Source organism: Rhinichthys klamathensis, unplaced genomic scaffold (genome assembly GCF_029890125.1).
Source record: "Rhinichthys klamathensis goyatoka isolate OS25496 unplaced genomic scaffold, OSU_Roscu_1.1 h1tg000571l_1, whole genome shotgun sequence".
Lineage (NCBI taxonomy): Eukaryota > Metazoa > Chordata > Actinopteri > Cypriniformes > Leuciscidae > Rhinichthys > Rhinichthys klamathensis.
This window is the reverse complement of record NW_026607037.1, coordinates 2,064,637-2,087,924: the sequence shown is the minus strand read 5'-3', so window position 1 is coordinate 2,087,924 and position 23,288 is coordinate 2,064,637. Positions and strand designations below refer to the sequence as shown.

General features: G+C 37.1%; 3 protein-coding genes across 5 annotated transcripts; all 3 read left to right on the top strand.

Annotated features, from left to right (window-relative positions):
* Positions 1 to 626: 626 nt before the first annotated feature.
* LOC130075206 (zinc finger and SCAN domain-containing protein 32) lies at positions 627 to 6,886 on the top strand. Of its 3 annotated transcripts, none has more exons than XM_056239754.1 (7): positions 627 to 713; positions 924 to 1,862; positions 2,712 to 2,841; positions 2,947 to 3,030; positions 4,802 to 4,899; positions 4,997 to 5,075; positions 6,603 to 6,886. In XM_056239754.1, the coding sequence occupies exons 2-7, from the start codon at positions 1,005 to 1,007 to the stop codon at positions 6,668 to 6,670; spliced, it is 1,317 nt and encodes a 438-aa protein (XP_056095729.1). In that variant the 5' UTR covers positions 627 to 713; positions 924 to 1,004; the 3' UTR covers positions 6,671 to 6,886. The 3 variants fall into 3 exon arrangements, with proteins under 3 accessions (XP_056095729.1, XP_056095728.1, XP_056095730.1); XM_056239753.1 differs by having other exon boundaries at positions 6,597 to 6,886; XM_056239755.1 differs by lacking the exon at positions 2,947 to 3,030 and having other exon boundaries at positions 6,597 to 6,886.
* A 3,025-nt stretch (positions 6,887 to 9,911) lies between these two features.
* si:dkey-93n13.2 (uncharacterized) lies at positions 9,912 to 12,700 on the top strand. The gene is made up of 3 exons (XM_056239884.1): positions 9,912 to 10,189; positions 11,363 to 12,100; positions 12,262 to 12,700. The coding sequence occupies exons 1-3, from the start codon at positions 10,000 to 10,002 to the stop codon at positions 12,327 to 12,329; spliced, it is 996 nt and encodes a 331-aa protein (XP_056095859.1). The 5' UTR covers positions 9,912 to 9,999; the 3' UTR covers positions 12,330 to 12,700.
* Positions 12,701 to 14,338: 1,638 nt separating this feature from the next.
* LOC130075298 (oocyte zinc finger protein XlCOF29) lies at positions 14,339 to 17,372 on the top strand. Its single transcript, XM_056239883.1, has 2 exons — positions 14,339 to 14,623; positions 16,002 to 17,372. Exons 1-2 carry the CDS (start codon positions 14,440 to 14,442, stop codon positions 16,979 to 16,981), a joined length of 1,164 nt encoding a protein of 387 aa, XP_056095858.1. The 5' UTR covers positions 14,339 to 14,439; the 3' UTR covers positions 16,982 to 17,372.
* Positions 17,373 to 23,288: the final 5,916 nt, after the last annotated feature.

Sequence of the window (23,288 nt, the reverse complement as noted above, 5' to 3'; positions counted from 1 at the left end):
AAAGTGTGATCACACGAGAACCTGTGTATTGACAAAGACTGTAAAAAAGGAAAGAGTTATTGAATAGTTTCACAGTTAAAAAGAAAATCAAGCAACCTAGAGACTCTAAAATGGATTGTAATGCAGATGTTCACTGCATTTTTTGCCGGAATTATTATTGATGGAACACATTTCGGGAACATGTTCTGATGTTTAAGCACAACAGGAACCCAGCTGCCTCTTGCAAAACCCAGGAAGCTGTTGATGCAGAATTGGCAAATCCAGCTCCAGACTTGATCAGCGTCTTCAGACTTCTTTTCAGAGCATCTAATATCTCAGATTCAGGTCACTCTATTCCAAACCCTAGGAAATGTGAAGCAAAGGACAACCATACTCAAGACACAAGTCCCCCAGTTCTAGTAACAGCCCAGCACAGAAGATTTGTGATCCGGAACCCTCAAGCCCTTCCAATCTTGACTCTTGCCAGAATGCTGCCTCAAAAAACAATTATCCAAAAGTGGAGGGGCCTCTTGTCTCTGACAGCAGCACAACTCAAAATAACAGTGATGCTCAATCCTTAAGTCCACCTGTTCTAGATCCTTGCCAGTGTGTTGAAATAATTATCCTCATTTGGAATCTACATTTAGAGACTACCAGATCAGCCATCAAACAAGACTCCCAGATCAGCCGTCTAAAAGAAGTCAAAGAAAAGTTGTCCGAGTTCTCATTCTCAGGTTGTTTGCTTTTTTATTGAATAGTGTTTTGTTTTGTTTTTGCAATGCAAGTTTTTGTTGCTCTATATTTTAGGTGTAAAAAAAAAAGTGCTGATTTTGAGTGCTAATATGCAAAAACTGACCATGCAAAGCATTTTGACTGATTTCATTAATTGGATTTATTATGCTCTTTTAATGCTTTTATTAATTATAGCTTCTTTGCAAAAACAGGGTCCTGAATGCCAAAGCAGTTCCACGGATGACTTATTGAAGATACATCACTGCTGTTACTGCAAGCAACCACATTATAGAATGATGGATCATCTTCAGTCAGTTCATCCTAATGAGCCAGATGTGGCAAAAGCTCTTACCTTTGACAAGAACTCACAAGAAAGGAAACATCTCTTGAACCTCCTTCAAACTAAGGGAAATGTTCTACACGGCACAAATGTTCAAAGTAGAAAACAAGATTTAAAACCATTTAGGATGTTTGCTTCAGACTGCTCATTTGATGATAGTGTTTATTGCATCTATTGTTTAGGGTTATTTAGCAAGAAGTCTTTTGCTACTCATTTAGAGCAGTGCAAGGGCAAATCAATTGACAGAGCTGAGGATAGCTGTGGTGAAATTCCTCCCGATGCTGGGCCCATTCCTTCAACTTCCACACTCACTTCCCTGTGGAGTCCAGAAGAGATTGATGCTAATCTAGAACCATCAGGTTTTTATTGCCTAAATTCCCCCTATGAATCAGAGCAGCTAAATTTGTATAATGAACAAGAAAGTTCTTTCCATCAAGGTGTCACATGCAGTGTTGGACAACCAGATGTCTCAAGTCCAAATAAGGGGGTTAGAAATGATGGGCAGACAGAGGGTGCTAAATTACAATTCAAACGTTCTCCTGAATATGAAGTCAGCTATGATTTTAAGTCGGATAATTTTTCAAATCCAAGCCCTGGTCAAGAATCAACAGACTGCAAGAATGAAGAAATAAGAATCCCAATATGTGATGTTGATCCAGAAAGGACAATGACAGAAAATGACGTTCTCAGAAATCCATGTGATGATTTCAGTCCACCTCACGGCAACCAAACTGTGTCCAATGACAGCGTGAAAGCCCAAACCTATGGAACACGAAGGAAGAGGAAGAGAAGCTCACGTGTCCAAAATGAGGTAAATATCATTGTTAAATGTGGCATTCTGAACTTTGTTCTTTAGGACTCACTATTATTAGATTATGTACATTGAAGGATATTTTACAGGGTATCCGCGGGGTCTTGAAAAGTATTAAAAGGTGATAAATCAATTTTGGGAAAATTAAGACCCTTAAAAAGTATTAAAAAGTCTTATCACGGCTTTATAAAGTCTTAAATTTTGAAAGTATTTTTTCTGAATTAGCTGTCGAACAGTTTGAGTCCCAAAACATTGTAAAAGTGTGTGAATTTAGTCATTTTTATAAAAAAAAAAAAAACAGGTACATAAAAAACTAGGCTATTGTGGGTGCGTTAGTAAATTGCCTCTGAGGCATGATTTTTTTTTTTCCCCAAACCCCTTCAGTGGAAATCCCGCCCTGCAGCTGATTCTAAAGTTTTCATTGGTCATGTCAATCACTGTACTGATTGCCTACACCAAACACTGATCCCTAAACCTACCCGTCACTGTAACCTAAACCAATGAAATCGGTTGCAGGGCAGGATTAAAACTGTTAAGTTAAAAGTATCCCTGATGTAAATGGTTACAGCTTGAAGTGGCGGTGAGGTATTAAAAAATATTGAGAAGTTCTTGAAAAAGTCTTGAAAAGGTATTAAAATTAACTTTAAAATTAAGATTCCTGCGTATACCCTGTTTTAAATCTCTTTACAGTTGTTCACATATTGACATACTCACTTTGTTTGTTGTTGTTTATTACTGGTATGTAAAAAAAAAAGTTCTGCGCTGGGCTTAGCTACGTCCAGCCTTCTGATACTTTTGATGAACAAAGGTTAAGCTGATGTTTTCTGTTTTTTCCTTTTAATTGTATAGTCACCGATCATGGATTATGACTTGCTAGGTGAAGGAGAGAGGCCCAATTCAAAAATACATGTCTGCCAGCACTGTAGGGCAACTTTCTGCACCTCCTACACGCTGCGCAGACATGAATACACTCACACAGGTCAGTGTGCAAAACCCTGCATATTCTAATATTGCAACTCAAAGCAAGCTAGTCACAGACAAGAACCAGGGTCATTCTCATGCCTGTTTTTTCATTTTCATACAGGTGAGAGGCCATTCTGGTGTCATCGCTGCAATGTGGGATTCATCCAGAAGTATCGCCTTTTAAAGCACACATTTGCATACCATGGTGAATTTATTAGTTGTTGTATTGATTGTTGCTAAATTTTTATTTAACTTTTATCAGGGTTTCTGAAAAGGTCTTAAAGTCTTAATTCACCCTAACACAAGTCAAGGCCTTAAAAAGGACTTAAATTAGAGCAGAAAGTCCTAAGGCCGGGATGCACCAAGCCGACGGTCGGTTGTTGACCAACGTCGGGCCATCGGCGAGCGTCTGTCGGGCTAGTTTTTGCGGTGTGCTCCACACATTGGCGGCAGTTTGCACGATTCAGCTGGTTCAATTGGCATTGGGGCCACCAGTGAGAGTGGAAACGCAAATATTTTCATAACATGAGCTGCTTAAAATAAAGAAAACTATCAACATAGCTGATATTCAAAATGGTAAGCAATCGCTGCATTGTTTACGTTTCGTGTATGTCGTATATCCTTGTTTCGGTTTCTCCTTTTGAATGATGAATATAGACTATTGATACCTGCAGACAGTTAATTTCTTACATGGAGGCGCAGAACTCGCATGCTATTTTGCAGTTGGCTGTAGTCTGCTGTGTTCAAGTGCAGCTTTTTGGTCCAGACGCAGCCAACGCAAGGCGACAACACCGTCTGTTTTCGGCTTGGTGTGTCCCAGGCTTTAAATTCATAAAGTTATGGCTTTAAATGTTGCATGCATTGCAAAAATGTGTATGTCTTTCACAGTATTTTTGTCCTGTTTTCAGATACAAATTTCTAAACATCTTTAAATCAAAATACATTTACTTGAGATGCAAATGTAAAATGAACAGTTAAACAAAATTAAGTGAGTTTATGCTTAAAACAAGAACAAATATCTGTCAATGAGTAATGAAAACTTCACTTTGAATTACGTTGATTTTTCTGAGCCCATTGGCAGATGTTGTTTCAATCATAATCTCACTTCATTTAAGAATCTTTAGACATTTGCACTAAATCAAGACAAAAAACATCACTTTTTTGCAGTGTGATCAGAAGGTACAGTGATACAGATACAGGGAGCAGAGTGATTGAAGCTACTACTTTTGTAAAATGAATAATACAACTCATTGGGCCTCATTTATCAATCTAACGTAGAAACAAGCGCAGATCCGAGAGCAGAAATCATCTCACGACAGGCTTCATGTGTGGTTCATGAAACATTCGTATACCTCCAATCCCATCCTACGAATGATTGGACACTGATAAATGTGGCGGCTGAAAACAACCGTCATTTAAATCACACCCAAATAAATTTTAGAAGCCTCGTCCCTAGTTTACAACATGGAGTAACGTAAATCTCATGAAAAATAAATTGATCTTACACAAAAAACACCTGTTAGCTTCATAATTGCTAAATTAAATTATTATATAATGATTTAATAAAATAAATACTTTATTAATGTTATGGATAGGCTAAATGACACACTGTCAATAGAATATTTTACCATTGGCAACACATTTTTAAATGATGAATGTTTTCATTCCAGTCAAAATGGTCTCATAACGGTTCTCTGCCATTACTATGCTGTACGCAAGTTCACGCAAACTCAAAAAAGATTTGATCGTAGCTACCGTTTTGCGTTAAAATGAGTGTACGCCCAGTTTTTTGTCATGCGTTCGTTTCGTAAATGAGGGCCATTGTTTCTCCCTATACATTTATATTTAGAGAACAATTTATTCCTTACTTACATATTATTTACCTTCATAAAACCTGCAGAAACCTAGTTTTATGTAATTCATCAAAATGAGGAATTTGCATGTTTTTTGTTGTTGTTGTTGTTGTTGTCTTCAAGGGGACACGTTAACTAGCACAGACCAGCAAAAACTGAAAAGGCCAAAGAGAAGAATCCAAGGTGGAGAGACATCGGTGAAGGATGAGGCTAGCCTGGAGGTAAAGTGATTTTTCCCCCTCTTAAATAGAGCTTTATTCTTATTAGAGAACAGAATGATTTTTTTTTTTTATTATTATTATTATTTTTTTTTGACAGCCATCAGCAGAGAGTCCAAAGGATTTACCAGATGCTGTTAATGATGACACTGAGGGAAAGGTTACGGCCACAAAGCAAGGTAAAGTTTCTGCTTGTCATGAAACATGCATAAAGAGCATCAAAAGTCCCAAGCATAACAGGATTCCTCTGGGTCATTAAAAAAAGACATTTGAATCTCCTGATTTTAAGGTCATTAAAATGTCTTAAATATGTGTATTTTTTTTCTCCCAGGCATTACATTTTGAGATTGTCTTAAATCTGATGGCTTGGTCGCAAATCAACATTGTTACCTTGTCTTGTTTACGTTTGTGACATTTTGCGCTCCTCGCCAGAGGTGCGTAGGGGAGGGTGTGTAAAATAGTCTGTAAAACATGGTGTTTTGAGTTTTAAGGATATGCTGACTTTATCCAGCAATATGTCACTCACTTTGCAAAAACCAAACAAAAACATGCATTAAGAGTGCATGTATTATTCACTCTGTGATGTAGCCTGTTATTATGCAGTTAGAATACCTCCAAAACTCAGGGTATGTATGTAGGGGCATTTATATTTATTAATTATAACTGGAAATTCCAAATGAAACCACAGCTGAATCGTTGTGGGACAATAGATAGCAGTGCTTCATTAATGAATGAATGATTTAATGACTCAGTAATTAGGCCGTGTGTCCACCAAAGCGTTTTAGCCAGCTGAAAATACCTAGCTGTGGGAGCATGTCCTCCCTGATTCGGCTAATGACCTGAGCAGAACTACCGGAGGTAAGGCATAGAGGCGCAAAAGGGGCCACCTGTGGGCCAATGCGTCCTTTTCCTTTGAAAATATTATCAGCCAGTGGCTATTCTCTTCCGACGCGAAGAGATCCACTTCCGCCTAGCCGAAAATGCAGGAGGTGTCCGTGAGGGGGTGGAGTCTCCATTCCCCTGGGGGCGGTCCGTTCCGGGATAGAATATCTGCTCCAGGTTTAATGGAGCCTGGCAAATGTAAAGCACATATTGAGCGGAGATTTTCCTGTGCCCACAGGAGGCGGCAGTCTGTTCAGAAGAAGGGACCTGAGTCCGCCCTCATGACAGCCTCGGGAAAAAACACTTTGGTGGACACACAGCCTTAAGACAGACACTGTCACTTGCTTCGTTCCTGAATGAATCAGCGTTTGAATGAATTAGCTGTTGAATAAATTAACCTCTAATAAGGTTAGAAAATTTGCCTTTTACAAAGGTAATAATGCCCCTGGAAAGCAATTTAAGGGGGCCAATATTGCCCCTTAATGGAAAAGTTAATTTATGTCACTGCTGTAAATAGACCACAGCACAAAATAAGAGGATTTTATAATCTTCAAGAGTCAGCTGTCCACGACAGGCCTAAACCAGACACATTCAGCAAAATATCATCCAATTATCGTTATTGTCAAAATTCCAGAAAATATAGATAATTTCTGTAAATATCACGGACCCTTAGACTACAGTATTCATTTTTTATATCTTCAGGTCTTAAAAAGGTCTTTAAAAGCCTAAAATGGCAGCAACCCAAAGTATATTTTGCTCAATCTTTGAAGTTTGTAACCTTTTTTTTTTTTACCTGACTGAATATGCTTTTGTTTCAGACACAGAAGTGAGAGGGTTCCACTGGGAAGAAGCAGGACACAGCAAAGTCAAAGACTATGATACAGATTGCTAGAAGTTATCGTTTACATCATAGTGTTGCTTTTTTAAAAGTTACAACATATTGGTTTTATTTGTTTTGAAAATATGTTTTACAGTGTTGCCTGAATCTAGTAATGTTAAATACTTTTATGGAATGGTTCATTTTAACCTGTTGTATTGTACAGATAATAGCATATGTTTATTAACTAACTCCAGATTGAGAATAAAAACAAAGGTTAGAGAAATCTAAGAGTGTATTGTTTTTTTGTTGTTGCGTGTTTGGGGAAACATATCCCTCATATTGATGCAACTCATGGCGGTTTGCTTACAATGCAAACTCATAAATGTCTCAGAGTCATTCCAAAGTTGAGACACTAGACATAATGAATTATTTTTTGAGAAATTGTTTGATTATTATACACTACCGTTTAAAAGTTTGGGGTTGATAAAAGTTTTTAATGTTTAAAAAAGAAGTATCTTATGCTCCCCTAGGCTGCATTTATTTGATCAAAAATGGTTAAAAAAACAGTTATATTGTGTTCTCCAGTCTTCAGTGTCACAGAGTCCTTCAGAAATCATTCTAATAATCTTGGTCCCCAAGAAACATTTATTACCATCAATGTTAATAAGTTTGTGGAAACGGTGATGGATTTTGTTCAGAATACATTGATGAATACAGTTTATATTTTATATATGTCTTTGCTATCACTTTTGATTAATTGTTATTAAATATTTTAAATATTCAAAAAAATTGTACTGACCCCAAACTTTTAAAAGGTAATGGCAGTCTATAAACAACTATAAAAACGGCTGAATCTGATGTTTTAAAAATGGCTAGTTTCATGATATTGGTTTCTGTAAAAACCTTTGAATATTGTGATTAATCAGGGGGCTGTTCCATAAATGAAGCTTAGAAAAGCGGGGATTAAACTCCAAAACCGGACTTGAATGAGCCTAACAAATAAGTTGGGGCTAAAGTGGTTCCATAAAAGGTAATTGAAGTTCACGCAATCTCACTAATTTGATCCAGGTTTATCTAGTCTAGATAATTGCGTGTGCACGCGTTTCTGAAGCAGCCCTAGAGGTCGATCGTGGATCAAATCGATCCACCACCAAACAGCGTATATTTTGTGCTGTTTTATGCGTTTGTGACATGTTTTTTTTTTCCTCAGTGCAAAAATGACATTTTACAGTTATATTCTCCATCTGTAAATGTTAGAAAGTAGTGCAAATGTATCCATTTTGCTGCTAATCTTCATATTGAACGAGCGCTGCTGCGCGCCAAATAGGAGCGCAATAATTCTGACTAAAATATACATTTTGCTTGGAAAATTAATATGCGATACTTTATAACACTAGAAATATCTTCTAATTATAATAATTTCTCTTTATGATGTTGGATAAGTTGCAGTGAACTTCTAGCTCATTACACTCATATATTTTATACTTCTAATAAAAAAAAAGAAATTGAACAGAAGTAGCCTAATTCAGGGAAGATTTTTTTAAAGAAACTAAATATATAAAGATACAAAATATAGTTTTGGGTATAGGACCTATGCTACTTTATAAAGATGATATATATAGCCTACTTATTTAGAATGCTGAGAATTACAGCTTTTTATGCAATAATTTTTTTGAGAAAGCAAGAATCCCCAGTTTTAAGTTTAGTGGTTTAGATTTAGTTTCTAAAGTACATTATGGAGAGGATAACATTAAATTAAGAACAAATGTATACATTTTGAAAAGATATGTGCAACTCTAAAATCAAAGAATATTCCATAAAAGAAAGGAATAGCCTATATATTGGCCTACATTAACTACATTTTTATGTAACCTTCCCTTTTATTTCTAGTTATTTGTTATTTCTTTACTTATTTAATATTGAATATTTGATATTTAAATAATATTACTTGAATAACTATTGGGAATTATGTGTCATTCATTATAAGAGTTTGATATATGTGAATGTTATATTTTTATTAATATTTATTTATTGTTTTATTTATATATATATATATATATATGTTGGTATTATCACAAAAGAAAAAAAAAGTAGAAGGAAAAATAAGGAATATTTATTGGGGGAAAATATGATGTCTTTAAAGGAACTGTCCATTTGTATAATTTTGTTAAATGTGTTTGAATTGAAAGACATAATAAAGTACATTTTATATATATATATACATTTTATATCTAGACAGCGTAGAGAAAGAATTCTCTGATAACCGAGGCACTCCTTAATTAAAATGTCTTTATTACAAAAATGACATGTCCTAAACTTTAAAACGCCTTATATATGTGTCTATATTGTCTATATTGTAGCCTTATTTAAGTTGATTTTCTGTATACTGTGTATTTATAAAGTCCAATAATGGTATTAGAGACTGTCAGTGGTAATATCATTGTGTTCTTGTCGGTCAGTGTTGAGGATCTGTGTAACAACTGAGGCTTAGCCTGACAGTTAGCCTGCCCTGGACCAGGCTAGTTTCCCAGCATAAGTTGCCAGGGTAACTGAGTTTGAACTTTTTTAAGTTTGATTTATGAAACCGAATCTACCAAAAATAAGCCTGACTAACCGAAATAAGCCTGGCTTATACTCTAATCTTGGTTTATGGAACAGCCCCCAGGTTGCTTTATTAACTTGTGTTAAATGTTATTCTTCAAAGCTTTTGTTTTACTTTAGTATATTTAAGCACATTTAGCTAATTTTATTTTCACTCGTTTGGCTAGATCCATACAATGGGATAAATGTCAGGTTTGGGTTTGTTCTAAGACAACAAACATTTATCCAAAATGTGGTGCTCCCATGTGGAAGTGGCCTCTCTCAGCAGGATGATGCACCCTGCCACACTGCATGCACACATTGTTCAGGAATGGTTTGAGGAACATGATGAAGAGTTCAAGGTCCTCAATCCAATTGAGCATCTGTGGGATGTGAATGTGCTGGACTAACAAGTTTGATCCATGGCAGCTTCACCTCGCAACCTACAGGACTTGAAAGATCTGCTGCTCATGTCTTGCTGTCTGATATCACAGGACACCTTCAGGGGTCTTATAGATCTCATCCCTTGGTGGGTCAATGCTGAGGACCAACAGCATATTAGACAGTTGCTGCTCATAATGTTTTTGCTCATTGGTGTAAAGAATATGAATGACGACGTAATTTGATCAAAAGCTGTACACTACAGTTAAAGCTGTACTCCCTCCTCCTGTCCTGTGAAGGGTGCTAGAGACACTTCTGTTAGCACAGCACCCAACCTTATGTGTTGGTTTGATTTGAAAGGGGGAACTTTCACGCGCTCGTAATCGGTACCTGTATTGTCTGTATTTATCATTTAAATACAGCGATCTAAATATAGTAAAATGACTAAACTGGATCGTCTGAATACTTTCATGACCGAGCGCTTAATGGCTGCTGTGAAGGAGATCCTCTTTACAGTCGGCAGAACGGTTCGGGAGTATGAGGAGGAAACGGAGCGAATCAGGAGCGAGAACGAGCGACTGAAACAAATGTTACGAGACTCAGGGTGCTTCAGTGAACGCGCAAATGCTGGTATGACGCTTAAACTATTAAACTCCATATAATATCATGGTGAATGTTTTTCCATTATGTTTAAAAGAGTTAATGACCATTGATCTATCTCTCTCTATATAGTGGTCATAACATTTTAACTTGATCTAAATTGGAGTCCATGGAGTGTAGTTTTTTGTTGTTGTCATTTTGTGCGCGTGTTTTGGTTATGTTCACGCATCTTTGATTCGTAGCCACGAGGTTATTCATCATAAATTAATCTATTTTTGATTACATGGTATTGGAGGTTGTGTGAATAAACATGGACCTTTATGAATATAGCCAATATACACAACTGGTACTGTGTGTGTGTGTATAGGCTATATAACGTGACTTATTAAAAGAGCCATTAAAACACCCATCAAATAAAAAAATTAGTTTCTATCTATATGCTAGTGTACTTCTAAAAGTTAACAACTTATCTTTTATTAAACATTCATATTTAAAATGGATCTTGGAAAAATGCACTTGTGGATGTGTCCAATTTTTGTCCAATTAAATGCTTTCCAAAATATATATGTCTTCCCCCTAGCCTCTGACACAGCAATAGTAGCAAATTATGGTTCACTGCTGTGACACGATTTGAAATCAACATTAAACCGACACTATCTTTTTCCTATCTATTTGAATGTTATTGAAATTATTGAAAATAATTCATCCATGCATTTTTTTATTTACTTTTTACTCAAAATATTACAAATCAATCTTCTGGTGAAATGCCAGACTTCGCTCTGGTTAAACCCTCACAACTGCAAGCTCACGTTCTTCTCCGTTTTTGAGCGCAATATCCACATCTCAAAATCCAATCAATAGAACTATGTCTGCCCTAAATTGTTTTCTTTTTCAATAATCCGTTACACTCAGATGCACGCCACAATATGGAAGAAAAGATATGTTGATACTTCTGTTTCATTGTGACTTTAAAGCCTATTGGCTATTAAATTAAATGGGTGAAGAGACTTTAATAAATTCTGTCCCAGCTACCCTTCTTAATTTGAAATAAATCAACACAGGAAAAACATCTGTGGATCTTTAAATCTAATGTTATCAAGGCGTGTTTAATAAAAATGGATAGGTTATTGGAGCTGTAGTCACATTACAGGTTTACATGGATCTTAAATGTTATCATTTTATGTTCGTTTTTGTATTTTTTAGCTCCTGTGCAGTCTTATCAGCCCATCTCCCCTGTGCAGCCTGGATGGATCTGCAGCCAGAATGAGGAGCCAGAACCCTTTGAAGAGATCCATCAGGACCGATGCCAGAGACATGGCGAACAACATCCGCTCATAAAACCGGAAAAGCCTGAATACTCTGCCGACGCTTACCGGGAATCTGTAGCTTTGCCATCAGAAGCCAGCAACAACGAGGGCTCACACATGTGCACTGATCACACCGAACAGAGTACACATCCTGTTGAGGATGAGATGACAAACTGTCATCTCCCAACTAAAATCAAAGTTGAGTTCATGAACTCTAACTTGTGTTCAGGCGATGCAATGGGGAGCACTGAAGATGTATATCAGAGCTGGTCGCCATGCAGTCCAGACTTGCCTTTAGGGACATCGGACCCCTACAGAGCACAACACCCAAACCAGCCAACATACACGAGCGGTGAAGCTCCTCCCACAGTATCCCAGCATAGCAGTTCATCTTATGATGCTAATCACGTTTCATATCACAACATACTATGCACCAACAGGGGGTACTGTAGCAGTAAATGCTGTGAAATGCAAAAGAGGACAATTGCCAAATCAAGCCCTGTATGGAAGTATTTCTCTCTAAAAGAAGGCGATTGTAGCAAAGCAGTGTGCCTTATGTGCAGGGCCATCATATCTCGTGGTCGCAAAGAGTACACAACGTCGGCCCTTCTAAAGCACCTTCGGATGAAACATGGTAAATGTTGACATTATCACGACATTATCCTTTGTTCTCTGATTTTATGTATTTGCTGTAGTACAACATTTCTGCTCAGTCTGTTCAACTGCCTTAATGGTGCTTGCATAATAGGATAAATATGAGGAAAGCAAGACATCATCTTTGTGTTATTCCTGCAGGAAATGTGCTAATCTTTGGCAGTGCTGAGAAGAGACGAATGAAAGAGATTACGAGAAAGACTGTGTGAAAACCTCTAAACCGCTCTCAGTCAGCATGGACACTGGCTATTGTGCGTCATGGCGAGTGAACCACAGTGGTTGTGTTACATTCTGATTTTGGTGTGTTTTCAGACGAATCGTTTCATCAAAATCAACATTGTATGGGTTGAGATAGGGCAGTCAGATATGTATGCATACAGTTGGTCATCCAAGCCTTTTGATTATGGTTACAGACGAAGCGTAAAATTATACAGCTTGGAAAAATGTCACAAACTTTAAGCCTGTAAGTAACTGGTGAATGGATGTTTCATCATTGTTTAGAAAATAATAATAATGGGATGTTATATAAATGAACTAGAAAGGGCATGATTAATATTAAAGGAAACTGTAATTAAGAGAATTTTAGCAGAATTGTAATAAAGAGGTTTTTTTTACCACCCCACAGAAATGTAAGATGTTCCTGTTTGAAGTTTTGAACTGATTTCGTCTTTTATACTTTTTTTTTTCTAATAAATTAACTCTGGTTAATTTTGAGAATATTATTTGTTGTTGTTTCAGTGTGTGAGTCCTAAAAATCACATTTGTTCAGATGAGATTACAAATCTTGGATTTATAGAAATATCAAGAACATCTCAAGCATTATTGCAACCACATTTGTGTAATGATGTCTTATAATGACTGTTTCTGATTATTATGAGATGCCATGTCACTATGAGAGTTTTTCATTATTATGAGTCATAATTATTCGATCCCCCCCCCCCCCAAATTTACTCGATGAGAAAGTTTCTCATTATGATATGCCAAGTCATTATTACGAGAATGTTTCTCATTATTTTGACTTACAAAATCATATTTTCACAACTGTGGAAATGGCGGAAAATACATTATTACAAAAAAATCTCATAATGAGAAACTTTCTCGAAATAATGATTTCGTTTTTCATAAAAACACTTTCTCATAATAATGACTTGGTTTCCCATAACAATGACTTTCTAGCTTCTCATAATAACAAGAAGCGTTCTCATAACAAGGACTCAGGGTGCCCCGTAGTTTCTCAAAATAACGAGAAACTTTCTCAATAATGACTTAAATTCTCATAATAATGACTAATTTCGCACAATATCACAAAACCTTCTTATAATGACTTATTTTCTCATAACAACAAGAAACGTTCTCGTAATAATAACTTTGGCCTTCAGACAGGGTTTAGATTAAGCCAGGATTAGGCCTTAGTTCAATTAGGGCATTTAAGTAGCCGTTATAAATGTCCCTTAGAAAAAAAAACATTACTGATGTGCTTGAGACACAATAATGGCACTGAGATATTTTAAGATATGCCAGTGCAAGTTGCTTTCAGTTAAAACAGCTAATATATGCATTTTAGTCTGACTATGCTTAAGCCTTGTGTCTGTGAAACCAGGCATTAGTTTCCTATAATAATGAATTAGTTTCCTATAACAATGAGAAATCGTCTCATAATAATGACTTTGTTTCTCATAATAGCAAGAAGATTTCTCATAATAATGAGATAAAAAATCTAATAGGCCTGATTATGACCAGGTCATAATTATGAGAATGTTTCTCATTATTATGAGATGTTAAGTAATAATCATGAGGAAGTTTTATATTATTATGAGATAAGTCATTATTATGTGAAGGTTTATCATTATTATGACTTACAGAATAATATTTAAAAAATGTAGCATGACATGGGAACTATAATATTTCACCAAAACATCATGGTCAGTCAGATGCAAATAAAAAAAAGGCTTTCTTGCAAAGTATTAATGCACAGAAACGTTCTGAAATGTTCTTCAACTGTTTGAAGGAAATCTCTGATTCGTTTGAAGGAATTCTCTGATCTCTGAAATTATGTTTTTTGCTAGTAACATCAACTGTGGCAACTTTAGTGTTTTGGTGGAAATTGTGGTACCATCTTCATCAGAAACAACTGGCAGAGTGAACTGCCCTTTCTGTACTTACCACTCCTCTCCTTTGGTAGGCGCTGAATTAGTTTATTTCTGTGGTTACGAGGAACAAATACGTGGTCATATGACCACAGGGAAGAGTGTTGTTTACATTCTGTCTTACTGTACGCCGAACATAAAATAACTGCATTTACTGCGAAACAACGTCAAGATGACAAAGCTGCAGGTCGTCAACACGTTTCTGACGCAGCGCTTGATGGCGGCGCTTAATGAAATCATGGATATGATCGGCGGGACTGTCCTGCAGTATGAGAAAGAGCTGGACAGCGTGCAGAAGGACAACGAGTATCTGAGACGGAGACTGAAGGAGATTGAGAAAATCGTGGAGTCAATCGGTACATAGCCCTTTCATAATAATAACAACAACAATAAAAAAAGTGTTCTGTCGATAACAGCGGTTTATTTAACTTACTTTCCTTACAGGAAACTATAGTTATTAACCAATAAATAAACAAATATTAAATATAAATAGTATTTATAATGTTTTATAACAATATGAATACATCAACAACTCACCTCAAATTAATCACGTACATCAATTTTACACACAGTCAAAATTACCAGTTAGAATAAAACTCCTCGTTGTTTTAATTATTTCAGAACAATATAAGTCCTCAAAACGATGAAATAACACAGAGGAAAGTATGGGAATTATGTAGTGACTGAATGACTAAAAACAGACCAAAACAATTTTTACTTTTTCAAAATTGCCTTACCTTGTCTAGCTGTTCTTCTACACACTTATTCATGTTTCCTTGAATGTTTTTTGCAATAGTTCCCATGTATGCTGGTTACTTGTTGACTGTTGCTTCACTATATGGTTCAATTTATCCATAAAAAATTATCACTACATGGTCAAGATTGTAATGCTTATGTCCAGGCATACAACCTTTCAAAATTCTCCTGGATAGCCACCAGTATGTCAAAGGAGTGCCTTAAAATATTGTACTAAATATTTTAGCTAAAAATATTGTACCAACTAAAATGTTAATATTTAAGATTTTGCTCATGATCATATGAAATTGGACACTCAATGCTTATATTTTAAGATCAATATGTATAGGTGTAAATAAGGGCCCCAAACCACCCATGTCTAGAAATATTTCACTTTAAGGGCCTGTTGTGAAAATCTTTACATGAAATCATTTGCACATATTTTTCTGTGTATCTTAAACTGAAACATAAAAAATGTATAAGCTGAGTGTCTTTAAAAAACATACATTCACTTTAGTGTGTCCAAATGTCTGACTCAAACTGTAGTAACTTAAATTTGTTGTAAAAAGCTATGTTTGAATCTGGACTAGTTTTAGATGAATTAAGGCTAGAATATGCTACACAAATTTTAAAATCTGAACAAATTCTAAATCACTAGACCTCATACATTTTCCTAGTTTATAAATGATTTCAGAGAGAATCGTACTCTAAACCGCTGAGGATCACATACTATCTGTGATCTGTCAAGTTGGTCTGACACAACAAACTCCCACAGAAACACGGAGATGCATGACAAACGAAAGCAATATGTGTTCTAAAATCCGATCAAAATATCATGCATGTCCGACTGGATGGAATCAAGAGTCTGTGAACATCATAAACTACACGATATTCTGTGAAATCGCCATCAGTCAACTCCGACTAACCAAAAGGAGTTAGCCTAAGTGTCTTAGATACTATGTTTCCTCCTGATCTCCTCAGACCCTTCATCTTTTACAGGTCCAGCCGCTTCAAATCCTGCACCATCACCATCATCTCCACCTCTTCATCTAAAGTGGACCTCTAGCGTTGAGACGGAATCAATGCCTACAGCGATCTATCAGAACCAGGTACAAAATGAACAGCCCACCGGGACGAAAGTGGAAGAGTTCTCCAGCCATGCGCTTCAAATGACCGAATCAGACTTTGATTTACCTTGTCCCACAATACCAAACACACTGGCTCAGACAGATGAAGACTTTGAGACATCCACTGTAAATGAATTACCTTGTGGTGTAAAAACTGAGCCTTTTGAAAGCCTCAATTCACAATCCACCCATGCTAACACATCTGTCTACAGTCCATTAGCTCATTGCTCTGCTCAGTTACCAGCTTCTACTGATATTACTCACAAGTCTGATCCTAAAGTTTTCAATACATTGAATTCCTCTCAACTACAATCAGCTAAACGTATAAAGCTGAAGGCTAAAACCTTGCAAGTGTCCATCAGTACAATTAGCCCGAATTTGTCAAAGACCACTTGTCCTGAATCAGGCATGGCTCACATCAACTACAACACCGTTCTTCAAAACACAGACTTCGGACCAGTCAGGAACGACACTATCAACAGCAACGGTCATCTCGGTATACATGTAGCTAACGTTGCTGTCAATCCCCTACGTCACGCACCGTTCAGCAGAGAAGTCAGGCAGTATAGGGCAAAAGGACGAGGACGAGGAAGTGGTCCTGAGACACACGTTTGCCCACAGTGTGGAAAACTTTTCCCTCATCACTCACGCCTAAAGGTTCACATGCTCATTCATACAGGGGAGAAGCCGTACGCTTGCGCCCAGTGCGGGAAACGCTTCAACAACGACGGGACTCTGAGGAACCACAGCCGAGTGCATCTGCAGCTACGTCTTTTTGACTGTCCGGTGTGCGCGCGTAGCTTTAAGGATGCCTACACCTGTCGGAATCACATGCGTGTTCATAATAGGTGAGGCAATGGTGCTTCTGCCTCAGCAGGAAAAATTCAAAAGAACTTATGAAAGACTCATGGGACGGTTTCCCTGTTCGTTGTGACACGCAGTCACAGTTTTCCTGCTCCTGATCGCTGAACATCAGAGTTGAATCAGCTGTTCTAGATAATAGAGACATCTAAAATGTGCCATGCTGGGCAGGATTGAGACACGCTGAAGAATATAAGTCACATGATGACGTCCTCAGAAAACCTTTTGAGTACAGTGTTTGATGGTGGTGTTGAAATTCATGTTATGTTCCTGTTGTGTGCCCTGCCATCAGACCAGAAGGATGCAACAAACAAGTGCCAGTGTTGTCAACTGTTTTCTGCTTCTTTTAATATGCTAAATTAAAGATTTTATTGAGTGTTTACTCTTTTGGATTTCTCTATCAGCAGGTAGAGAGGTCTAAAAAATGTTTAGGCAATTGTGTAAAACACATTATTTCAATGAAGGCCCACCCTTCTCAAAATGTTGTTTCTACTGTACTTAAAGGGATAGTCCACCCAAAAAGTGTTTCATCATTTACTCACCCTCATGTTGTTCCAAACCTTGCTTGACTTTCTTTCTTCTGTGGAATATAATAGAAGATATTTTGAAGAATGTTGGTAACTAATCAAACAGTTTTGGTTCCCATTGACTTTGATTGTATGGACAACAAATAGAATAGAAGTCAATGGGAACCAAAACTGTTTGATTACCAACATTTTCAAAATATCATCTATTATGGGTGAGTAAATGATGACAATTTAAATATTTGGGTATCAAATTTTGGGTATATCAAGTTCTTTAGGGTCACATGGACATTTTAGGTAGGGTTTAACTTAACTGTATGGGAAGGTGATCATTATATATGCTTAAGGCTTGTAAGGTCTTAAATTTTCAGTTCAAAGTTGTTTGGGGCAAAAGGAAAAAGAAGAGGAATGGTCCCATTAGCTCCCACCAGGTGGCGATGTTGAGCATTTTTAGAAGAGGACACAAAACATTTCAAGTGTACAAGGAGTCCTTGGAGTCTTTTTTTCCCTTTAAATTTCAGTACTAAGTTCACATAGGCCTATCTAATTTAAACACGTGGATATATGAAACTACTTTTTTAAACGACGTTTCATCTTCATCAAAATTCTCCATTATCTACAACAATATCTGAATAATTTACATAAAAGAGTGTCTAGGGACTGTTCGTTTTTTATTTAAAGGGCTACCGGATGAGTTTTGAGATCTATCAAATTAGACTTGACCCTCCCTTCGCCTTTCTATGACCCTCATAATGATTATGAAAAAAGACATGACCCTCCCAGACAATTTATTGATTACTTATGTACTGGTTTGTGCTTGGCAAAGATGTTCAGATAGCCATTGTGTTTTTTTTCCAACCATGACAAACTACTTAAAAGTGTAACAAAATACATCCTAGGATCTTTTTGTGAATCTACCCGAGTCAAACTTTCGTTTAAAAGCATAATTAGGATGGAAACGCCACTTTTAAGAGTGACCGTATTTTCGTTTTCGGTCAAATTGCCTTTTGAATGGGTGTGCTAGGGGCACTACTATGATAGCATCAAAATCGCTATTTTTAAAACACTAAGAAGGCTCGACACAACATGAAAACTTGCTCGAAGTATCACCAGGGCCTCTACACATGAACTCGAGCATTGAGAACATTGTTTGTGTAAACAGAGTTTACTAAAAAGAAAGGTTTTCAACAACTCACTGTAGCTGTTGTTGTTTCCGGCCGCCGGCATTTTGTAAGTCAAAAATAGTCGATCTCCGAATGCAACGTAACAGGGAGGAGAGTAAAGATGGAAAGCTTTTAAAGCTTAGCTCCATATAAATTCACGGATAATTTGTTTTTTTGTCGCTAGTGAAAATCAATATTGACCTCGTATTTGAAAAAAGGATATGGAGGATATCAATATGGATCAGTTCATTCCAGTGGCGTACGTTTGTTTTAAAATGTTTGTGAAAAAAAAAAACATTACGATGTCTAGAAATTTCAATAGTAACGTTACATTGGGTTTAATTAGTCTTGTAACGATACTAATATTGTTAGTGTCGAGCATTTCCACGTGAATTTGAATTATTCAATAGTCTAGTGATAAATCTTTTGCCAAGCGTGTCAGAGCAGAGGTTTATATAGGCCTATATATATACACTCACCGGCCACTTTATTAGGTACACCTGTCCAACTGCTCGTTAACACTTAATTTCTAAGCAGCCAATCACATGGCGGCAACTCAGTGCATTTAGGCATGTAGACATGGTCAAGACAATCTCCTGCAGTTCAAACCGAGCATCAGTATGGGGAAGAAAGTTGATTTGAGTGACTTTGAACGTGGCATGATTGTTGGTACCAGAAGGGCTGGTCTGAGTATTTCAGAAACTGCTAATCTACTGGGAATTTCACGCACAACCATCTCTAGGGTTTACAGAGAATGGTCCGAAAAAGAAAAAACATCCAGTGAGCGGCAGTTCTGTGGGCGGAAATGCCTTGTTGATGCCAGAGGTCAGAGGAGAATGGCCAGACTGGTTCGAGCTGATAGAAGGGCAACAGTGACTGAAATAACCACTCGTTACAACCGAGGTATGCAGCAAAGCATTTGTGAAGCCACAACACGCACAACCTTGAGGCGGATGGGCTACAACAGCAGAAGACTCCACCAGGTACCACTCATCTCCACTACAAATAGGAAAAAGAGGCTACAATTTGCAAGAGCTCACCAAAATTGAACAGTTGAAGACTGGAAAAATGTTGCCTGGTCTGATGAGTCTCGATTTCTGTTGAGACATTCAGATGTTAGAGTCAGAATTTGGCGTAAACAGAATGAGAACATGGAACCATCATGCCTTGTTACCACTGTGCAGGCTGGTAGTGGTGGTGTAATGGTGTGGGGGATGTTTTCCTGGCACACTTTAGGCCCCTTAGTGCCAATTGGGCATCGTTTAAATGCCACGGCCTACCTGAGCATTGTTTCTGACCATGTCCATCCCTTTATGGCCACCATGTACCCATTCTCTGATGGCTACTTCCACCATGTCACAAAGCTCTAATCATTTCAAATTGGTTTCTTGAACATGACAATGAGTTCACTGTACTAAAATGGCCTCCACAGTCACCAGATCTCAACCCAATAGAGCATCTTTGGGATGTGGTGGAACGGGAGATTCGCATCATGGATGTGCAGCCGACAAATCTGCGGCAACTGTGTGATGCCATCATGTCAATATGGACCAAACTCCCTGAGGAATGCTTCCAGCACCTTGTTGAATCTATGCCACGAAGAATTGAGGCAGTTCTGAAGGCAAAAGGGGGTCCAACCCGTTACTAGCATGGGGTACCTAATAAAGTGGCCGGTGAGTGTATATATTCACACAGTGGCGGTTCTAGAGGGGGGGCCCGTGCCCCTGTGACAAAAAGCTTGGCCCCCCTTGTGGCCCCCCTAAATGTGGAGTTTGAAATAATTTTTACAAAACTGTTTTTTGCTATCGTTGTATGCGTATTATTTATTTATTTTTCTATCTTTGTGGATTTGCATTTTCACGTGACAATTCGCATCACATTCGCGGGAATCGCGGCAGAATAACGCCTGTCTCCTGCACGCGAGAGAGGAGAGAAGAAGAAATTTGGTAAATGTCAGTTCAGTTGTAAGTTCATTCTTTATGTGCTTATGGGGTGTGCGATGTGTATTGTCTATTATGATATTGTAATCATTGTTTTAACTATGTACGAGGCACTGTGAGCTGACATAGCATTTGTCAATCGTCCTTTCACTGCTGTGTGCAGTTCATATGTCCCCAAATTAGTTTTTGTCTTATATTTATATCATATTATGTTCTTATATTAGAATATCACATCAGCAAAAGTGCCGTTTTCCCGTGCACAATTGCAACTGTGATATTTATGTTATACAACAGTTAAATTAACAATAAGTTAACATTGGGAGTTACTTTTTAGACACAATATTGTCAATATTGTTTGTTTTCCCTTTATTTCGCCGACTAGAATTTCATAATGAAACCGTAGTGAGTCTCAATGCAACACAGCGATGACTGAAATCCGCGTTTTGAACGAATCACTTGCTTCTTTCCCGAACAAATCAGCCGTTTGAACAAATCGTTTGAATGAATGAATCCCTCTTACAGGTACTTGCCGCCGCCTACTGGCGGTTTTAGTTTCATATTTAAAGTATCCTTTAATTAAAACGTTAAAATTAGAAATAATTTCATTTTTAAATATTGATTTAAAAAAAATCTCATAGCTTTATTTATGCAATTGTAAATGGAGTGGAAATATATTAATGCCACTTCTGTGTCACCTCTGCACTGCAAAGATGGATTTTGATTGAATTAATTAATTTGACTGGTAACAGTGGTACTGTATAATTATTGCATAATTAAGTATTATTGTATAAATAAGTATAATTTGAATGTTAGTATTTGACATAAAAGGTGATGCATAACTCTAAATAAGTTTAGAAAAAATGTCCATATATAGGTGAAAATGCCCCTGGAAATCAATTTAAGGTGGCAAATATTGCCTCTTAATTAAAAAATGTATTTCTGTCACTGCTGTGAACTGACCACTGCATAGAATATGAAAAATATGAATATCTTCGTGAGTCAGCTGTCAACAACAGGCCTAAACCAGCCATGGCACCAGCACAAAAACACAATCAGTAAAATATTATCTAATTATTAACAAAATGTTGAAAATATTGAAATATATTTTTGTCAATATTGCACACCCCTAATGTACGGTATTAATTTTGATTTCTTTAGGTCTTAAAAAGCCTTAAATTTGACTTTAAAAAGTGTGCAGGAACCCTGTAAACGGTTAGACATAGTTACCTAGCAAGTCAGTTATTTTCAGTAAATGAATTAATAAGCTTCTTGGTCCCCATTGCTTTTGCTCTATAGTTCTCAAAATGAAGAGAAAGAAGGACATCATGTCTATTACAGTTACTGTGACTAATACTGAATATGTAATGCAAATGTAAAAATATAATGGAAATGCAAATACATTGTTGAATGATTATAAACACGGTATTTTGCCTGTTAATGCCTGCAGCAGTGCAGAAAATGATATGACAACAATAAGGTCTAAATGTAACTGGCCCCTCTAACAGTACAACTGGCCCCAGCTTGGCCCCCCCAGTTGAAATGGGCTAGAACCGCCACTGTATTCACATCAAATCCGAATATGTTCATCAGTTGTTACAGTCTATATATCAAGCAGGGACACGTTTGTGTGCATTTTGTGATTTCACCGGAACAAATAGAGATCTCTGCAACGGCGATAGATTGAAGAGCTCGTCCGAGTGAAGACTGTGCGTGAGCCACTAGAGAACACTGTATCCATGCAACTATCTTCAAAAGACTTGCACATATATGAGATATATGGGATACTTTTGTGGTGCTGGTTTGTCATTTTTAGTGCTCGGCAGCCCCTGATCCCCGTCCAGTTGTATGGACAAAGAGCAGCTTAGACATTCTGCTAAATATCTCCACATCAGAAAGAATGTTATAAAGGTTTAGAATGACATCAGGGTGAGTAATGATTAAAGAATGCAAATCTTTAGGTTAACTAACCCTTTATGTGTGAAATGTTCTGTGTTCTCTTTTAACAATCAATATGACTTGAGGGATAATCTTAATTTATTATATTTAAAGTATCCATAATAATGGATTTATTAAGGATTTTTTTTAGTTTTAAAGCTCAGTGGTTTAAAATAAGCCAAAACAACTACTTTATTTCCCTCCCTCAACACCCCCTTTTTGTCCTTTTAAGGACCAGAGTTTCCAACGTCTTGGAAAAACCTGTACGGTGTGACGAAGCCTAATTTTAAAAGTGTGATTTTGGGCATTTTTGTGATGAATATACATTTTTCGTGTTATGGTAAGCTCTAAAACACTTTATGGGGTAGACATTTTTGAAGCCTGATTCTACTCATCAGCTCCCTCTAAACTGTCAGTGGCCTGGGCTAGATATAGTGACATTTACCTCAGTGTGGTGTGCTGTTAATTGGTCGTCAAATTACCATTTACTCATTGAACACATAATCAACCTGATGCATCTTGAAGAACCACAGAATCAGTGCAGTAGTTTTTCACAGGAGGAAAAGCTGATATTATCTAGGTTTGGAATCCCATTTAGAGAATATCTTATTGCTTATTATTGGTGTAAAGATACCCAAATCCACAATCATTCGCCTTTGCGAATGAGATAATTTAGGTGAAGTGCTTATATTGAGTGGTGCACCATAATAGATGTTCTGCTTGCCGGAGCGATTAT

What these genes read in the sequence shown, in the direction of transcription:
- LOC130075206 (XM_056239753.1), top strand. Translation starts at nt 1,005, where the DNA reads ATGATGGATCATCTTCAGTCAGTTCATCCTAATGAGCCAGATGTGGCA. An exon ending in GCTCACGTGTCCAAAATGAG is followed by an intron (nt 1,863 to 2,711) that starts GTAAATATCATT and finishes TTAATTGTATAG; the next exon opens with TCACCGATCATGGATTATGA. An exon ending in AGGATGAGGCTAGCCTGGAG is followed by an intron (nt 4,900 to 4,996) that starts GTAAAGTGATTT and finishes TTTTTTTGACAG; the next exon opens with CCATCAGCAGAGAGTCCAAA.
- si:dkey-93n13.2 (XM_056239884.1), top strand. Translation starts at nt 10,000, where the DNA reads ATGACTAAACTGGATCGTCTGAATACTTTCATGACCGAGCGCTTAATG. An exon ending in CAGTGAACGCGCAAATGCTG is followed by an intron (nt 10,190 to 11,362) that starts GTATGACGCTTA and finishes TGTATTTTTTAG; the next exon opens with CTCCTGTGCAGTCTTATCAG. An exon ending in GCACCTTCGGATGAAACATG is followed by an intron (nt 12,101 to 12,261) that starts GTAAATGTTGAC and finishes TTATTCCTGCAG; the next exon opens with GAAATGTGCTAATCTTTGGC.
- LOC130075298 (XM_056239883.1), top strand. Translation starts at nt 14,440, where the DNA reads ATGACAAAGCTGCAGGTCGTCAACACGTTTCTGACGCAGCGCTTGATG. An exon ending in GAAAATCGTGGAGTCAATCG is followed by an intron (nt 14,624 to 16,001) that starts GTACATAGCCCT and finishes CATCTTTTACAG; the next exon opens with GTCCAGCCGCTTCAAATCCT.